The sequence below is a fragment of the Podarcis bocagei genome (genome assembly GCF_964188305.1).
Source record: "Podarcis bocagei genome assembly, chromosome: 2".
Taxonomy (NCBI): Eukaryota; Metazoa; Chordata; class Lepidosauria; order Squamata; family Lacertidae; genus Podarcis; species Podarcis bocagei.
Window position 1 is genome coordinate 56,179,796 of NC_138126.1, and position 19,947 is coordinate 56,199,742.

The following is a 19,947-nucleotide window of genomic DNA, read 5'->3' on the forward strand; positions in this document are numbered from 1 at the left end:
CAGGCAGTTGCAACCTGACTACTGTGCGTCAGATTACGTTTTTGTTTTTTCCCAGTCTATAGGAACACCAAGGCAGGGATGTCTGAGAATGTTGCACTCAGTTCTGTGTCCTTTTTAAATAAGATTGTAGTTGCATTACAGGGTCTTCCTGTGCCAGGCAAACCTGAGGCAAATAATATCAAACTGCAGGAGCAGCAGGTCATTTTGAAATTTAAATCAATTTAAATTTAAAACCTGTTCGCTAGAGCAAAGTACATAATCAATCTGCATTTCCCTCGTCTTCCCCCCTCCTTTCTGTGGTTACTTTGCTTATATCTTTTTGTTACTGTATATCCAGCTCAAGCCTATTCACTGATTTCCCCTTTGAATTCCCTTTCCCTTATTTCTTAGTGCACATGTTTATTCTTCTAATGTTTTAAGTTGTTTACATCTTCAGATAGTCAATAAATTTTCCCCATTCTGTTTTTAAAAAGTCTTCTTGGTTTCTTATTCTTCCAGTATATTCCACCATTTCTGCATACTCCCATCAATTTTAATTGCCCGTGACATCTTTCTCATACTGCAGACAAATCTTCTGAATCTGAAAGTCAATGCCCTTAGTAGGATTTATTTAGCATTGGCTGTTTCTTCCTGCCTCTCCCAGATTAGGAACTCACTGCCTATTGACATCGGATTCCTGAGTGTACACTTTTCAGTGCCTGCTAGAAACATTTTTGCTCGGGCCGTCCTATCCAGGCAGGCAAGAGTTGGCAGGTGCTTTGATCTGTTTTTTAGCTTACAGTTGATTTTAATTATATTTTTATTTGACTTAAATAATGTGTTTTAAACTTGACCCTTTATTGACAGTTTTTCTTTTTTTTTTCATTTTTGCAAATCACTTAGAGAGGTTTGATTTACAGTCAAGTGGTATATAAATTTTGCCACATAATTAGCAGTGCCGGGGTCAAGGTGTGTGGAAACAGAAGTGCAGAGTGCAGTTATCCTGTATTGGTGGCCAATCCAGAGAGGTATGGGATGGGTGCTGGCCTGCAGAGACTTAGGTGACAAGGGAAGTTCAGCTGGCAGGAATGGGGGGAAAGGTGCAGTATATGGAAACGAGGCTTACTGGCAGAGAAGAGCAGAGCTGGCAGCTTGAGGCGGTGGTGGTGTTCATGAGGGGTTTGGAGAAAACAAGAAGTGGAAAGGAGGCAAATTGGGGCTGGATAAGCCCATCAGCTCCATAATTTTGAGTGAACCCAGGCATCTGTTTGATAGGAAATTTCGCTCTCCAGCTCATTTAAGTTTGACACACGGGTCTAGAAAACAGAGAAATATATTGGAATGTCTAATAAAAAATGAAACTTGCCTGCTAATGACCCTTATGAATGAAGAGCACTTGCACTTCATTCCCTCTCACCCAGTCAAGTTATACTTGTGAATTTGATAGACTGGACTTTGCCAGGGATGCAGGAAATTAAAAAAGTGATGGGGGTTCTCATAGCTGAGGCAAAATGCAGCCCCCCAGGACTCTTTCCGGCCCTCACTGGCTCTGCTCTGTACTTCCCAGAGCTTTGCCCTCTTGAAATATGTAACTATTTCACTTTGATGGAGAATGGAAGGGGCGGGGGGGGGATTTCTAGAGAAACCTGTGACTTTTTTGTGTTGCTGGGACGTAGTTCTCAAACTTGCCAGTCTCCACTTTTGCCGCTACCCCACCTTATTAGCATGCCGTCCCTGGAAGGTTCCCCATGAAGAAATGCAGTACTTGGGCTGAAAAGGGTCTCTCGCCTCCATGATAAAAAGTTTAAAACCGCTTCTGCACCCTTGGTATCTTTCCTTTCTAAGAACTTGCAGTTTTAGATGAGGAGATCTGTATGGTCTGTGTTTCATGTGATGACCATTTTTTTAACTTCCTGTAGGTTTTTGGATACTTCCAAACAAGCCATAGGGATGTTGTTCATCCACTTTGCCAATGTGTATTTATCAGACCTTACTGAAGAGGACCCTTGTTCACTGTAAGTAGTGTGTGTGTGTGTGTGTGTGTGTGTGTGTGTGTGTACACACAATGCTTTATAGAACCATCCTGCATGCTGTTTTAGAATAATAGCCAACAAGGTTTAGAAATATTGGTCCAACAAAGTTTAAATTTAGATCCCTGCCCAACAAACTAAGTTAGAAATCAATGAAGTCGGCTCCTGCTTGGTCAGGCCAGCAAGTCAGATGCTTCATAACCATCCTTGTAGTGCAGAACAGCATCAAGCTACTTCTTTCCTGCAATGCACAAGTCCCTTCAAATGATTAACCCTAACTTTGAAACGCTAATATTCCTCCAGATGGAGCAATTCTGTCAAAAAAGCTGGAAAACAGAGATAATCAGTCACAGCTTGATTGTTTTCCAGGACAATAGTGACCTCTGGTGGGCTCTAGTATAATAATAGCTCAAATTTATGCATCCAGGTTGATCGATCCAAATGTCTTAATCCATCTAGCCTCTCATTCTACAGTAATGTATTCATGTAGTGTTTTTTTTAAAAAAAACACACCAAAAAATCCACTTCAGACAGAACTTCTATTGACTTTTTGCTTGCGCTTTTGCATTTGAGCATCTACATGCACATAGATTTTTATCTTAGCAACTGCTCTATGAGGAAGACTAAAGCTCAAAATGAGTGACTGGACCAAGCATATCTAGCATGCCTAATGACTAAGCAGAGATTTGAATCTGGATTGCCCTGGTCCTAGTCCAACATGGTAACCACTGTACTGCACTAGCCCTTGAGTGTGTCCCTGCCTACCTATGCTTGCTATTTGACCACTAAAAATGAAGAATGAAGAGTAGCATATCTTAAAATTACTGTTTGATTAAGTTGCTAGGCATCTTGAATAGGTGACAGCGCTGTGAAAGGCAAAGATCTAGGTGGTGGTGATGGCTGAGAGTCTTATGGATTGGAATTTTGATTATGGCAGCTGCATAGGCCTCAGATCTGTCCTATTTCTCTTGTGTTTTTTACTTATCCCTTTAGGTACCTTATCAACTTTCTGCTGGACGCCACCTTGGGAATGCTGCTAATTTACGCTGGTGTGCGGGCAGTAAACAGCATTGTTGAATGGCAGCAGTGGGAGTCCCTTCGCTTTGGTGAATATGGTAAAGATTTTGATGCCTTAGAAAGGAATTCTTTTGGGGCTGAGCTGCAACTGTATAGCATGTTTCTTTTCCAAAGGTGCAGATATTTGATCGCTACACATTGCCAAGATGCAAGCTGGAGTGAATCTCCTAACAAAGCAGTAATGTTTCGCAATCAGAAAGCAGCATATCAGCTGGCTGAGAATGATGGCTGTGGTCTGCAACAGATCTGGGGTTTTTTCCAGCTTTGAGACATAAGGACTTTAGTCTTCTGCTCTCTCAGATGACTCCACCTTTTGTCCCTTACGATTGGAACTGCCTCCTAGAATCAGATAAACATTAATGCCCCCTTCTCTTACTTCCTTCAGATACCAGCTCACAACCCACCTGCTGTGTGAAGCCTTCACCCCCTAGTCCCCAGCCCTAGTGTCATTAATACCATATAATTGAAATAGTAAATATTTTTCTTCTGTTTTTCCCTGCATCCATTTCCCTTCCTCTGTCTCCTACGTCAAATTTTAGATTGAAAGACCTATCCTCTTGTGTTTTTGTAAAACACCACTCACGTTACAAGCATGAAATATATAATAATTTGGACCTGGAATAATACATGGTAAAGCCCTATTCACGGGTTCTCCCCCTCTGTCTCATCGCCATACCCATCTGCAGTAGGAGACTTGCTGTATCTAACTAATAAAGCATTCTGTACAATTTAAAACTCTAAATGTACAAGAATCTAAATTCTACAGGCAGTGTCCACAAACACAAGCCAGGCTCCCTGCTGCAGGCAGGGAAGAACTACCCAGCACATCCCCATTCTTCCCCATATTGGATAAAGAAAAAGAGAAGACTTTCACAGGCTCATGTGAAGCCTCTCCCTGCCTTGGTGGAAATATTTCAGTGCTGAATCATGTCTAAATTGAATTTCTTACTAGCCACCCTCAAAGCATCCTGCATCTAGGAGGATCCTGGCAAGTCCTTCTATTCTTAACCCAATAGGGATTCTTGAGCTCATGGATGTGCTTGTCTCCTCAGCTGAAATGGCTTTGTACAGTTATTGGGTTTATCTTTGTCTCAGATTTTCCTGAGCCCAGTATTCATTTCTTCCCCCACTACATTCAGATGGGTAGTGGATTTAGGGAGACTCCAGATGCAAAAAAAAATTCCACTATTATGTCAAATTGGATAACTCTTCCTCCTTGCAAAGAGATTTGCTCCCTGCTCATATTAGATTGAGAAATAAACATCTTTGCACTTAAGTCCTGAAAGTGTTTAGGATGCCTTGGAGATCATAAGTCAGAATTACTGAGGTTCAGCAGTGCAGTTTTGGCCAAGTTCCAAAGATGAACTTTAGGCATGCCCAGTGGGATTTCTGACTCTGCGCAGAAATCTCTTGCAATATCACAAACTGCTCTGTTTCAAAAGTGCCAGGTGGGAAGTAGACTAAAGGAAGAGAGTATTTTAATTCATGCTTAGGATTAGGAAAATGAGCATTCCTTTCCCCCCTGAATTAACTAATGAAACACTCCTGACCTTTCTTGCATTTTCAGATTGCCTCCTATGAGCTCATTCACTTTCCTAGATGTATCATTTGATCCCTAGCGATAGCTTGATATTACTTCAGTAGGACAGACAACAACTCTGTTCTCATATTAAAAGCCTGTCTTTTTATGGATTTAATTTGATAGTGTCTTGGGAAGAGAATTGATACCTCAACATATGCAGGAGGAGCTGCTGGTGATATGGCAGATTGAGTTGCACGGGGAGAGTGAGGGAAGTCTGAGTCTAAACGCTGGCACTTATATTTCTTTCACAGCCTCATTTGATTGATAGTTATATTACATATGGACGCTACTATTTCAACAGAAAACAAAAGTAACATAATAGGTGAGAACCAAGAAACTGCTAAAATGCATGTGTGCATTTTCTGACCTGTGGTTAGGAATGATGGCAAATGTAGTTTGCATCACATTGTCCACCCTTGGGCTGTAGCCTTGCAAGCTTCCTACTATCTTCCATGTGAATTCAGCTCTCCTTTATTTTGTCAGCGTTAGCTACGGTGCAGCATTGATTCTATACAGGTGCTGATCAGTCAGCTTTCAAACAGCTTAACACTTGAAGTTGATTCTCCAGTACTCTAGGGGTTGGTGCAGATGTAATGCTTATACAATGGTTAACACCATCACACGAGATTTATATCTACATGTAATAAGCATAAGAGGTGGAAGTGTGCAATCCTCTTCCAATCTCTTAGCCTTATTTAAAAGAGTGACAGCATTATGTCCGCATTCTTCATCATCATCATTTTATTTGTATCCTGCCTTTCCATAGTTAAACCAATGCTCAAGGTGGCTTACAACATGACAAGATTTACATAACAGAAGTCACAAGCAGTAAATAAATCACAACCAAAAGTACACAACCAAATGGGAAACAATTTCCACATAAATCATAAAATCTAAAACTAAGAATACAGCATTAATATAAATCACAATTTAAAATGGCATAGATAAAAAAATAAAAGCAATTTTAAAAAACAGAAACGGAGCCCTCTCTGACCAGCAGCAGCAGTAGTCCTTTGTGGAGCCTGTCAGGGGGAGAGAAGCAGGGCAGGGCCCTTCAGGCTCCCAGCAGGTCAGTCCTTGCAATGCTTGCAATTGAGCAATGCTTTGAATGGAAAGGCAGCATCCGCCGGATTATCAGTTGTTGTCTTCTCTTCTTGGCCTCCTGTCATTCGATTAAGGTAAACTTGGGCTGTGCAGAATGGATTTTGTACACCAACTGCTAAGCTATTCTAAAACGGAGGCTACTAAGTTTCTGTTCCAGTCTTGAAACGTTTATTGGGGGAGGGAAATACTTTTATTTGTTTGAAAGTCTTACTACTATTCCTACTTTAACCTGAGAATAAGCAGTGCAACAATGACTTTTGCATTTATCTTTTGTACACAGGTCCATTCATACTTGTATGTATCTGTAATGAGGAAGTTGGGCATATAAGTGAGGGTTTTCTATACTGATGCCAGCCTCGAGAAACTAATTCCTGCTTTGGCTTCCCTACCTGTTTATCAGGACACTTCTCTGGTGGGGGAATTCCTGTGGTAAGGGAGACATGCAGTGTAGAATGTAGTGTAGAAAGAGAAACAGCCCTCGAGTTTTGGTTCCCTTCCCATGATATTTAAGTAAAGCTGTTTATTTCCTCTGAAAATGGTGGAATAGCTTTCAACCAGTATTTGATATACAGATAATGAGTTTCTCGTGACTGATTAATAATAATTTTATTTCACAAGCACCTGGATAAATCCTAAGATCTCTATACAATATAAAACAGATAAAACACAACCTGCTCCCCACCATTCTTGTAGTGTGAGTAAACAGAAGGGAAGGGGCCACGAAACACAATTTTGGATTTGTAGTACCATTTGAAAGCCTGAGCTCTGCCAAAGCAAAATACATAAACTTGGTGCTTTTTTAATGGAAGCTGGAATCCCTTGTAACGTGCAAGTTGCCAGAATGTGTCTTTAGCACATGTGAAGAAAAAGAAGGGAAAGGCTAAGGAAAGGTGTGTTCTTTAAGTGTGCCCCTTCTTCTTGCTTCACACTTTGCTCAGTTCTATACAGTGGACCCTCAGGTAACGTAACTTTCGGATTGCAAACACAGCAAACCTGGAAGTGTATGCTTCCTGGTTTCACTGCATGCGCAGAAGCGCTCTATCGTGCCATGCGCAGAAGCGGCACCTCACGTTGCGGACTTTTCGGGGTACTTAAGGACCCCCGGAACGGATTAAGTTTGTATCCAGAGGGACCACTGTATAGGAATTGTGAGATGTGTGCATCTGAAGGTACTGTGGAATAATGAGATTTGCTACATTGGTGACAGGAGGCACCCATAAATTTATACATGACAGTACATGCAAGTAATTTAACATGAGTCTTGTTGACTCCAGGAAAATATACGACGGATTGCTGTCTTTGTGTGGGAGAATTTCAAGGTTTGCAGGAATACACAGAATTCCTCACTGCCCCATGAGAAATGAGCATGCTCAGTTGCATCCGGTAGCCACTAAGAATATTGAGTGTCAATGGGAAAAGAAAATTGGGCTTGGGAGTGAGTTGGTCTGTGTCTTGTATATCCTTCTGACTGACATCTTTTCTGGCCAGATGCTCCAAAAAGGGACCTGAAGGATCTTGAGCAGGAGAGTATTTGGAGCCACATAGAAATGTTTGTCTCTTCCGGTGTCTCTGTGGGGAACAGCAATAGAAAAAGGGAACTATGCTGCATTTGGGGGGAGGGATGAGAGAAATCCTATACAAAGATTGTATATTTTAAATGTTACTATTAAAGCATTATGATATATTAAAAATGCATGTGTTCCTGGGTGCTAACCTGCAAATAGAGAGCTTGGTATATTTCAAATTCCACAGAACAAAGAGAAATGGTTCCCAATATTCCAATTCAAAATCTGGACTGGAGAAAGAGGCCTGAATTTTTATTGCTGAAATGTTTATTAATCTGTAATTAACTCTAGACAGAGTTATATATTTAATTGGCGGTGCATGGGATATACTTCAGTAACACTCTTTATTAGAAATTTCCAGACTTCGAAGCGTTAAGTGCTCAAGTGTTATAAAAAAAGATTATAAACATCAAGACCAGCAAGTAAAATATCTGGTGCATGTCTTTCAAAGCCATGCCAGAAAAGGAAATGACCAGGGCCCATTCCACATTACAGCTGTTTGAAGGTATTCGAGTTTCCATTGCAGCGTTCTCAGGCTCAGCTGTTAGTCTGTATTTGAAGATACTATGAAACTGACTTGAAAGCAGAGAGGGAAACATCATAAGAAATAGCTGCATTCTAGTTGTGCTGACACTTCTTATTGAGAACCATTACAGCAAATCAGATCACGTGCAGAAGCTTTTTAAAACTCGTATTTTTGCTGGTGCTTCGTCCTCTTATCCAGTTCTCATATGTGAGTAAAAAGGAAGACTCAACTCCACCGGGTTTGTTTGCTTTTTTAAAAAACCCCACATTTGTACTAGCCTGTTTTAGGTAGTCCATTTCCCTCCAGAGCAGTAAGATAATTAAAAACTCCAAAGAATCCAATTGCGGCTTCAGCTAAATAATTGTAAATAGTATTGAGAGTGTGATGGGTTGCACAGCAGCTATATTTGACAAATTGATATGATCCTAGTAGACTAGAGAGGAGTGAATAGTGTCAATCTTAACAAGCTTGTCTTCTGTACATTGGAAAATAACCACGCAAATAAGGAAGCTGCTTGGGCATACCCAGAGCAAAATTTGTCGCAGTTAATATGGGTTAATTAAAACTGAATATGCCATAGTCTAGTTCACTTATTTTGCCAAAACTGCTAGTTGTTATAGAAAGGACTTCGACAAGGCATTTGATTCAGGTGCAGTCCGATGGAGCCTATTGGAGCCGCAGGATCACTGTTACAATCACAGTCCTGCCAAGCATGTCGGCTGGAGCAGTAAGGGGGAACAGTCAGATCGCCGTGGCAACCTGGAGTTGGTGCAACAACTGTGCCCACTGTAGACGTGTGGCAACAAGGGGGCCTGTTTGCGATCCAGTGGCTCAGGCTGCTTAGCCCCACCCCTGAACCTCCTTGGTGCTGGGCTGGGGGAGTTGGATTGGGCAGAGGTTTTTCTCAGCCGAGCCCCTCTGGCCTCTACCTGCAGAGTGACATCAGCCACTGGATCAGCATGGAGGTCCTTAGCCCCACCCACATGCTTGTCAACACTTTCAAAAAACTCTACAGAGTGGTACCTCAGGTTGCATACGCTTCAGGTTACACACTGCGCTAACCCAGAAATCGTGCTTCTGTTTCAGGTTAAGTACGGACCTCCGGATCGAATTAAGTACTTAACCTGAGGTACCACTGTACATGTAGTGACACAGGACCTAACCTGTGTAAAAACCATATTGATTCTTCTTCAGCAATATTTTGTTCAATACCAAGATCTCCCCTTCCCCTGGACCACCTTCAAGTCTTCAGGTATAGAAGTCGCTTGTGGAGAAAAGTTAAAATATTTTTTGTTAGAAGATGAGCCATTCCACATAAAAAAGAAGATGAGCCATTCCACATAAAAAAGAAGAAGAATTCTTGGGTGGATACCATCTCAGTTCAGTCCTGATTTGTTAATTTAAATTAATATACGAAGCTTAGAACCTCATATACCCTTCTCAACTGTGGTTCCACTAGGCTTCTGAGCTAAAGTCAGAAGAGGACAGCATTGCCTTCTCATGCCAGAGAAGTAGTGGGGGAAGCTGGGGCTGGCCCTGAGGTAAATGTCCTCTGCCATTCTGAATCCTTGGCCTCGTCCCCAGAAGTTTGAACATCAGGGCCATGACACCTTTAGCATACCTTCACTGTTTGGTGGTCCAGCTGCCATCCTAGCTGATTTCCTGCTTCTGGTATATATTTAGATAAAGTATTATCGCTCTTAATGCTTTTTAGTAATATGCTTCTAAAAAACAGTTTTCTTTTCCTTTTCTTTAAAAAAACCCCTTTTATTTATGCAATTTTAACAGCTTTTATATACACATCATACAGCATCCATCACTTATCTCTTTTCCTAAGACTTCCCAACCCATCTCTCTGTGGCATTCTAGGGAAATCTTGATCTGCTGCATAGCCTGATGTTTCACCCGTTACCATTTCAGGTCTTCCTTTCTGATGTTATCTGCTGCTCATATGTTAACTCCTACTTGTAGGTTAAATTGTATATTGTACCCTCTAAGATAATCTCAAAACACCTCCACTCTTCTCTTACTTTTGTTGTTGTTTAGTCATTTCATCGAGTCTGACTCTTCCTGACCCCATGGACCAGAGCACGCCAGGCACTCCTGTCTTCCACTGCCTCCCGCAGTTTGGTCAGACTCATGTTAGTAGCTTCGAGTACACTGTCCAACCATCTTGTCCTCTGTCGTCCCCTTCTCCTTGTGCCCTCAATCTTTCCCAACATCAGGGTCTTTTCCAGGGAGTCTTCTCTTCTCATGGGGTGGCCAAAGTATTGGAGCCTCAGCTTCACGATCTGTCCTTCCAGTGAGCACTCAGGGCTGATTTCCTTCAGAATGGAGAGGTTTGATCTTCTTGCAGTCCATGGGACTCTCAAGAGTCTCCTCCAGCACCATAATTCAAAAGCATCAATTCTTCGGCAATCAGCTGTCTTTATGGTCCAGCTCTTACTTCCATACATCACTCCTGGGAAAACCATAGCTTTAACTATACTGACCTTTAACTCATCCTTATTCCTTAGTTTATCAGTCATAGTTACAAATTCTATGTATTATTTCAATTTGTTCTGTCAAATTTCCTTGGTGGGTATCTCTTCTTTCCATTTTTTCCTTCTTTCCCATTTTTTGTTTGATAGCATTTCTTCTTGCGTTCCTTTTTCTTCTCATTTTGTCAAGGCTTCCATATTTCTGGGGGAATGCCCTCTGGTATATTTGACGCTGCTCATTCACTATGCTGGTGTCTTCCTGAGCTTGATGGCACTTTCCACATCTAGGGCATACATTGCAGCTGAGCTGCAATTATTATGCATAGCTGTCAACTTTTCCCTTTTCTTGCAAGGAATCTTATTGGAATAATGGAATTTCCCTTAAAAAGGGGGGAAGTTGACAGCTATGTTATTATGGATTTGAATAACCTTCAAGTATTCTAGAGAGCTTTGTCTCTTTTGAACTTTCATTTTACTGGTCCCCTCATTTCTTATAAGCCTTCTCTTTTGAAGCCATGGCTGCGAATCCCGGATTTGACCTCCATAGAGGAAGAATAGTGACTCATTTGTATGGGCACTAAACTGTGAAAAGCTACCCAGTGACATTTTGCAGAAGTTTAGTGAAGGGTCCATTACCTTTCAGTATTTTTGTTAGCAACTTTGAAGGAATGGGCAGCACCCTTGATGATTTGATGAAAGGTTTCAGGATTAGGCTGAACACGCACGTGTCGTAAGAAGGCACAGATAACGTGAAGAGACTTTTTTTCAAAAAAATGTTATAAGTGCTATTGCAGTTAGCTGTTTGGTGTTTTGTAACAGTCACTGGTTATTCACTATTACAGGGGGTTAGTTTTTGTTTTTTGTTTGCTCAGTCCAGAGACAGTGTGTGTGTTACATTTTAAGTTTGGATTAGAAGATGCAGCCATTTGCCACACGACACAACATGAAAGGTGGTGGGGGTTTTTGTTTAGGGGTAGGCTCATTTTGTAAACACAGAATGTTAGAGGAGCCCTCAGGGCACATGAGAAATGAATGATTCCACCTTTGTGTGTGTGCAGTTTCAACTTCTGAAATCGTGTAAATCTGTCTTAGAATGAGATTAAACAGTTTTGTTTCCAAATAAGGGACAACCAAGAATCTAGTTTGCTAAAGATTTCATAGTGTCTTCCTAGCTACTCAGATGCTATTTAAGCTTGCTTGCTTGCTTGCTTGCTAACCATTTGTGTTTTGTTTTGTAGGTGACCCCCTTCAGTGCAGTGCTTGGGTGGGCCAGTGTGCATTGTACATAGTCATCATGATGTTTGAGAAAACCATCATCATCATAGTTCTCCTAATACCTCAGTGGAAAGAGGTTTGAGTCCTGATATACATATATTTACTAGATAGAGAGATAGATAGACGGACCATATAGTAACCAGTGCTTTAATTTAATTCAATGAGACTAGTCCTGTGCTAACAACTGACCTAATGAAAATATTTGTGGTGGCTAAGCCTTAATAGTAAAATACCATATTGCATCTGTAGGGTATGAATAACCATTTATTCAAAAACCTTCCTTCTGTCCTGTTGAGAAGATGCTTCAGTTACAATTTATTCTCTCAGGTTCTTTCAACTAAGTCATACTCTGAGGAGACTACCTGAAATCAATGGCAAGCTTAAGTCCATTGATGTCAATAGGACTTCTCTGGGTATGACATTGTCGGCTAAAATCTGTATCTGCAATGGTAGACTCCCAAATAATGAGTAGGATCTTATCATAGACTCTAGGGCAGTGCCAAGCATCTAAATATTAAAGTGCTGAAAAATTAATAGATCACATGGTAATCTAGAAGCAGGTGACATGCCTATGTGTTCTGCAACTACATACAGTTTCCACCATCCCTCTTTCTCCAGTTTTATCCTTTTTCTGAATTCTGCTTTCATGAAGCTGACTAGAAAATTGCAAGTCCTGCAACTATCAGTCTGCCTCATATAAAGAAGTTCCAGATGCAGAGGTCTCTGGTTCTTGGAGCTAACAATATTCAGGGCTTTGAATAGTATTTCCTAGGCCATTTATTTCAAAATACACTTGTTGCTGACCCACAGTGCTTTTTAATCATTGCGGATTAAAGCAATAAAGTGTCTGGATATGTTTAATGTTCATTTTATTATTTCAGGCCCTAGTGAAATAGGTACACATCTGAACATCGTTTAAGAGCAAACCTAATATCGTCATTATGCTATAGGTTGTATCCAATGGTATCTGTGTATGAGTGGAACAGACTTCCACTCCTGCAAGAGGACTTCACCATCTTTGCCTCTCATGCTCTGAAAAAGTTCAATCACATAATGTTGGATTTCACTCAGTAAAAACTATTTCATTTCTGTCCCCTCAGCTCTTCCCAACCCCACGTCCCTTTAACTTGATGCCACATACAGTGAAAAAAGATAACCTGAAAACTCAGTTGTACATGTATGTAATTCCATAATATTAATGTGCTTCTTTCTCTCTTTGCAGGTAGCTGTATTGAATCCTATAAAGAATCCTCAGTTGGAGCTGGCTATTGTCATGCTAATAGTCCCCTTCTTTGTAAATGTTGGTATAAACAAACGTTTTCTGGATATTTAGTGTGTTTAAAAATATTTATACTTGGGAGTACAAATACATTGCAGTGGCACATGACGGAACATAAAAAGCTGATGCCATAAAACTGTAAAAAGTTAATTGGCTCTTGAACATAGCATTTAGTTGTAGGACAGGTATCAATTCTTTCATCATTTCTAAATCCTCTTCAAAGAAATAGTGATTTCTCTTCCATGATGGTGATTGTAAGAACATGAATGGATAAGTGGGAACCGCCCCACATGCACACACACACTTTGCTTTCAAAAGTAGGGAATAATCAGAAATCATTTTTAAAATTGGTTTTAATCCCATTCAGATTGAGGCATAGAAATTGATTTGAGCTGCTTGTCTGTTCTTTGACTGTGTTCAACTACTCCGTGAAGCTAAGCGTGCTGATTTTATAGGGGCATTTTTCTTACACAAGTAAAGGCTCCTAAAGATCTGCACATGTTCTGTTGGAAGTACGTGCAGATGCACAGTAAACAATAACCACATTGCTAAGTGTAGCACTATTTGCTTTTTGTGCCAAACAGTATGCTTTTGTCCATAGGCTGGGCGGCTCCCAATCTGGGCGGCTGTTAAAAACAATACAGCATTAAATATTACTGCCATACTGCCAATATGCCAATATTTACACAACATTGGGAGCTATGAATAATTACAATACTTTGTTATTTAATGCCATTATTTCATTAGTTAACCAGCTGTATTTTGTATTTCATGTGCTTCTCCATTACAATTACAGTTTTAAAATACTTGACCATTGTTTGACTTTTCAAGTGGCCCAAGGGAGCAACTGTGTACAGTCTAGTTGGACATGGGGCTTTTTGCTCTTGAAATATTTTAAAAGAGGAAGCAGTTTTGCACCAGGCACAAATTGAATAAGGTTTTGTATGTCAAAATTAAGATCTTGCCTCAAGTCTGGAGGACAACAGGATGCTTTTACACACCATTGTGCTCCCATTGCTGCACTCACATAAATAACTTTCATAAATGAAATATGTGCAGCCTTGTGCAGCTGATCTTTTCAGAAGCAGCATTTATAATAGATGGGTCACTATCTCATGTATCTCACATCTGATAACATGTGTGACTAAAACATTTAAAGGATAATCTAATCAATATTCAGCAAGACACTTCAAAGTGCAGCAAAGTCCAAACTCAGAGTCTTCAGTGAATACCAAATCTGAAGCTGGCACATATTTCCAGTCAATCTGTTTGCCACTCTTTATTTTTTCAATCATGAGCCACATCAGAGGGCACACAATTTAAATAAATGTTAGCTAAATGTAAAAGTGGATAGTTTTTTAGTCCTTCTGTTGTCTTGGTAGCACAATGGGTTTTTTCTTTGCATTATCTTACCTGCTGAATACAGGAGAAATGTGAACATTCACTGTGGGTATAATAATTCTCATATAGAAATGAGTTTTTGTTCAATATTCTAATCCACTAAAACCAAATTTTTATTTTCTAAGCATGTTGTGAAATGTGCTTCCCGATGTTGCTGGACTATAACTCCCATCATCCCTAGCCATCTACCAGGAAAGCTGAGGTTGATGGGATTTGGAATCCAACAACATCTGAGAGGGCACCAAGTTGACTACTTCTGTTTGAAACATCTCCTTCATGTTTTCTTTGTAATTGAAGCTGCTGAACACAAGTTTAAGGTGCTCAGCATTCTTAGTGGCCCATTTAACTTTGTGTGTGTGTGTGTGTGTGTGTGTGTGTGTGTGTGTGTGTAGATAGATGATAGATAGATAGATAGATAGATAGATAGATAGATAGATAGATAGATAGATAGATAGATGATAGATAGACAGATAGATGAAAGATACAGTCTTTACTGTAAGTCCCTTAAATATGACTGCTGTCTTATAGATTGAATGACAGGTGGCACTTAACATTGACTTCTCCATCATAACAGGCATTCATGTTCTGGGTAGTTGATAACTTCCTTATGAAGAAAGGGAAAACAAAAGCTAAACTTGAAGAAAAAGAAGCTGGGCAGGATTCAAGGAATGGAAGCAAAGTTCGATACAGGAGAGCAGCCTCACACGAAGAGTCTGAGTCAGAGGCAAGTTCTGCATTTGCTATTACTATAGTTTGCAATAAACAAATGGGAAGGGAGTGATGGCGCAACCTTATGTAACTTTAGTTTTTGCTTTTATTCCAATAATGGTACTGTATCTACTCCTTTTTGCTGTGTTGATAAAGGGCAAGGTTAACAGTTACTTAAAGACCCAAGTGAGTCATACATACTACTTGTTTAGCTTACAACACTTCCCTCTCCCCCTTTTAAAAGTGTGTTTGCATTTGAAGATACTTTTGGGTGTGAGGGAAAACAAATACGAGTTGTGTCTAATTGCATGTCAAAATTTTGCCTATAGATCCTAATTTCAGCAGACGATGAAATGGAAGAATCAGATGTTGAAGAGGATCTTCGGAGACTGACTAACTTAAAGTCTGTAAAGAAAAAGAAGCATCGATTTGGTCTGCCTGTATGACAGATTCTGTGGCCTGCACATTTGCAGGTTTTGTGACAGATGCTTCTATGGACAGTGGATTTTTCACTTGGCAACACTATGCTTATTGCCTGGAAACTGACTCAGAAGAAACAGAACATGGATAGTGGGGAAAGCTACCTGTTCAGTTGCACTATGGAAACACTGACCAAATATGCAAGAGTACCTTTTCATCATGGGTGGAAAAATTCTTGTTACCAAGGCAATTTGTACGCGACCCTTTGGAAAAAGGCGCCATAGAGCACCATTGTTTCTGCTATGGTTCCTGAACGATATTATGAGAGAGACGTCGGATTAACAACATTTGAATCAGTATGTTTTATTACTAAAAAAAAAAAAAGGCTTTTGCAACATATTCCTAGGACAGAATAGTTTTGCAGTTACAAATCGTAACCTTAATATTCTTATGTAACTTTACTTCTTAAGGGTACTTTTGGCTGTAAAAGTTGCCCCACCCCCCTACCCCAAAGCTCCTCTAACCTATTTGAACTTTTATATTTAAGTTATATTTTCATACTGGGATATTTAAGGATTGTGTTTGTCAAAGAATATTATGTTGTTACTTTCTGTGTGTGGTGAAAAGGTCAAAAACTTGCAGCAAAAAAAATGTTTTTCATTGTGTCTGTCATATAAAGGAGAGTCATGTGACAAAGGGAAATGGTGGCCAAGTGGCTACTAGTTACACATGGCCTCGAATGGGAGCTCTGCGCAAGCCTGGCTAAACCAAAACACAGTGAAAGGCAGCAAGTAGTTGGCAGATTAAATCCCTGGTCACTTCTGTGACCTGAAGACCATTTGGTGTATACATGGTCCTGTGCACTTTAGCATAAAAGCAACAATAATTGGCAATTCTATTTGTCACTGAACATTTTAGAGACTTCAGTAATGTTGGTTTCTTAAGTGCTTGCAAGTCTTCTGAGCCCATATCTCAACTATTCCAAATCTGAAGCAACATTCCTTTTCTATATATATGATATTACAATCTTTCCTTGAAACGATAACAGTTGGGCCTTCGTGTGATCGACAGCTATGAATAGTGATGTAACAGGATTTGTAATTCTGTTCTTCCTTAGAGCATTTCTTACTGCTACAAAGAGTGCTGATCACTTTTAGCAGTAACTCATTCCTCAATTTCCTAAGAACAAAATAAGGCCAGAGGTAACAGCAGCTAATGCATATACTCACCCATTAACAACATCATGGTAGTTGCTGCTTTTGTTGTTCTGCTATCCTATGGTAACTCAGAATATCTCTCTTGTCAATGGAATACTTGCCTACCTGATTTGGTGCCCACAACTTATTTTGATGCTAGTTACTATTTGGCAGTTTTCCATGCTCATTTAAATCTTTGATACAACAAAACAGCAAAAGTGTTTTCAGAATAAGAAGGGGGGGATGCAAATCTGTAATTTATGGTATCTGAATATCAGACTATATTTCAAGCCTTACAACACTTTCAACGACAGGAGCTCGGACTTTTCAGATATATATTTTTACAGTTTTTATATGTGTAGTCTGTCTTAAATGCGGTCGGCTACACAGGCAGCTGGTGTTGGGGGATATCACTGGACTTTGGGGGGGGGTACAATGCAAGGCTCCATTGTTGCTTTTTGCTAGCTTAATGGCGGTAGTTCTGAGGGGAGTGACATTTGCCTCACTTGCCATGCTGCCCATAAGAAGCATCTTAATGGGCGATGCGTTTCGGAAGTACATAATGAACAGTGGGGGTTGTTTCTTTTGCACAGCATCATATCTGCAATACTTTGTTACATGTTGGTGTTCAGGCTGAAAACAAAGGGAAATGATGCTTATCTCAATATAAAGTTAAGCGAAGCCTCTATTAGGAGGCGGGGAAATGTCTGTTCTGTCAAGAATCACACCTGAAGGCAGGTTCCATCACACCTTTGTGAGATTCTTGGGGACAAATTAGATGTTTATGGGAGGCCTTCTCCCCAATACATCCACATCCTTCTCCTCAGTAAGATTTATATGCAAATAACATGTATGGGCTTCCTCTGGATTGGGGCCACAGCAGAGGGGAAAGGATTAAAGCACCTCTTCTCTCCCTCATGCTTGGGTCCCCGTGCCGATGGGGTAGTCCATACCTGTAATCTATTTTTAAAAGTTCATTCAGGGACTCAAAATTGTGTGGATGGCATCTCATTTCTGCAGAATGGCAGATACGGATATGATTTGTCAATTTAACTTACTTTACCTGAGGTAGTGAAACAAACCGAGATGAAACCGTAGGCCATTTATTTATTTTTCAGTTTAATAATACCTAGCTGACTAAATCCAAAAGCTTAACTTTATTCATTTCTTCCTGTGGCTTCAGTTACGTGAAATGTCTGTTTTAAACAGTGTTGGGATGGGGAATTGTAAAAAATGAACCCAAAGCCTTAATTGTGTTAAATATTCCAACTTGGAGGAGACCTCAGATTTACCATTTTATTGAATAGCATGAGGCATTGGAGAGCAGCTTAATTCAAAAACCTAAAGAATAAAGGGTACTCTGTTCAGCTTTTTTGCTGCATTGTTGTATTTCACGGTGCTTTTTGTGTCTTGCAGCTTGACATGGTGAAGCAGTACTGGCCAAAGATGGGTTTAAAATGCTCAGATGTCAGTATGTGTGCATGGACCACATTTAAGAACAATAAAAATTGCCTTTGTGGGTCGCATCTAGATCTATGTTTCCCACAGCAGTCAGATTCCTCTAGGCCAGCCTTTCTCAACTTCGGCTCCCCATTTGTTGTTGGACTACAACTCCCATAATCCCTGACCACAGGCCCTGCTGGCTAGGGATGCTGGGAGTTGTAGTCCAACAATGTCTGAGGACCCAAGGTTGAGAAAGGCTGCTCTAGCTGTTACGCGGGACATCAAATTAATGGCCTTCTGCTGTCAAGTCCCCAGTAGCTGGTATTTAGAGGTACACACTGCTTCTATACAGAGGTCCCGCATGGTTGTCACAGCTGTTAGATCAGTTGTCTGTAAACATCCATAAAGCTGTCAAAGCTAGTGGTCATTGCGACATCACATCAGAGTTAACATGTGAAGAAGTTGGAGAATGGCTTGAATTTTGCTCTAAGCTCTTCTGTAAAACAAACTAATTACTTTTGGAAAGGTGCAATAGAATAAAGGAACAATAATTTTGAATGGGGGCAGGGGCAGGGGCAGGATACAGCCTAGCTGAAATTGGCTATGTTTTGTTCTTTACAGTGCTGCATTTTTGCTTGCCCTTAAATTGATTTTGGGTGTGTTGGCTTGCTCTTCAGTGAGTTGTGGCAGTTTGAAGAGGGCAGAGGAAGTAGGCAAAACCTAAGTGGAACTCTGAAGGTCAGTTTGTAAAGATCTTGTCACAAAAAAGTGTACTTCAGTCTGTGCTTGAGAAACCTGATTCTAATGTGACTAATGTGGTCCAGTTCTTTCTACTCTTAAAACAAAAATAGTACCGTGTGCTGAATTCAATGGAGAGACTATCAGTTTCCCCTTGCCAAATGGATGAGATCCAAAAATGAAACAGACCGTGATTTGCCTCATTGACTGTGCATGATATCATGTGCCCGACATAATTATTTGGGACATCCTGTGGTGGTTATGTAGTCATCATTTTCTGTTTTTAAACATATTAGTGTCTCTCATACGATCTTTAAATGAAATGCTGTGTGTTAATGTTGCTGGGGAAAAAATGTGTTACAAGCTTCTCTTCAGGGAAAAGACCTCATACTTGTTGATTTGTGAACCGCACTACAGCAATGCAAAGTGTTCCAAAGGCATTCCCCTCACAAGCATGTGCTTGGTTTCCAGCTATGCCTTGCTGGAAGGAAAGCGGTGGGAGGAGGGCTGTTCAGCCTTAACATTTCCTATTTTGAAATCTGGGCATCTTCGCCCCTGTGCATGGCTAATTGCAGTTTGCAGCATCCGTACAAAAGCAGTGTGGTGGTGTACACAACAAAACCAGCCACATCGGCCAATAGGAAACTTGCAATACATCAAAACTTTTGTAAAAGTTTCCGGTTAAATGACAGGAAATTACTATGGTTTTACAAAGCAAATGTGTTTTTGTTTTTTTAAGGGATACTCTTTGCAATTAGGATTTTTGGGTGCATCTGGGATTCGAAATAAAAAGTAGGTCCCTTGAAGTTAAAAAATGCAAGTCAAGATGTCCTCCGGATCATGTTTAACTTATGGTGTTTCATTAAAATGGAAAGAATGTTATGTACCTAAATCATGGTTTACAATAAAGTTTTGACTTAATAAAAAAATGTCCCAGCTTTCTTCACTTCATTACCTGCATATTGGATTTATTTAATATACAGTTAACTGGCGGTAGCAGATACTGCAAAGGGGTTGGATCTGGTTACCCAATGGTCATTTCTTAACTATTTTATTGAAGATGGCCCCACATGAAGAGCCCTGAGGGAGTCCAATGTAAATTGACTCAGCGCATGAGTTATGCCTGAGACCTGGATCCCTTTCT

The 19,947-nt window shown here is 40.3% G+C and overlaps 1 protein-coding gene across 2 annotated transcripts in view; it reads left to right on the top strand.

Annotated features, from left to right (window-relative positions):
* Positions 1 to 19,732, top strand: part of LOC308582228 (store-operated calcium entry regulator STIMATE-like) — a 32,893-nt gene extending 13,161 nt beyond the window's left edge. The window contains exons 3-8 of one of the 2 annotated variants that reach the window (XM_081185165.1): positions 1,899 to 1,994; positions 3,003 to 3,124; positions 11,582 to 11,694; positions 12,841 to 12,918; positions 14,873 to 15,022; positions 15,336 to 19,732. In XM_081185165.1, the coding sequence (XP_081041291.1) occupies positions 1,899 to 1,994; positions 3,003 to 3,124; positions 11,582 to 11,694; positions 12,841 to 12,918; positions 14,873 to 15,022; positions 15,336 to 15,452 (676 nt within the window). In that variant the 3' untranslated portion in view covers positions 15,453 to 19,732. The remainder of the gene's footprint in view (positions 1 to 1,898; positions 1,995 to 3,002; positions 3,125 to 11,581; positions 11,695 to 12,840; positions 12,919 to 14,872; positions 15,023 to 15,335) is intronic. The other variant, XM_081185166.1, reaches the window with a different exon arrangement.
* Positions 19,733 to 19,947: the final 215 nt, after the last annotated feature.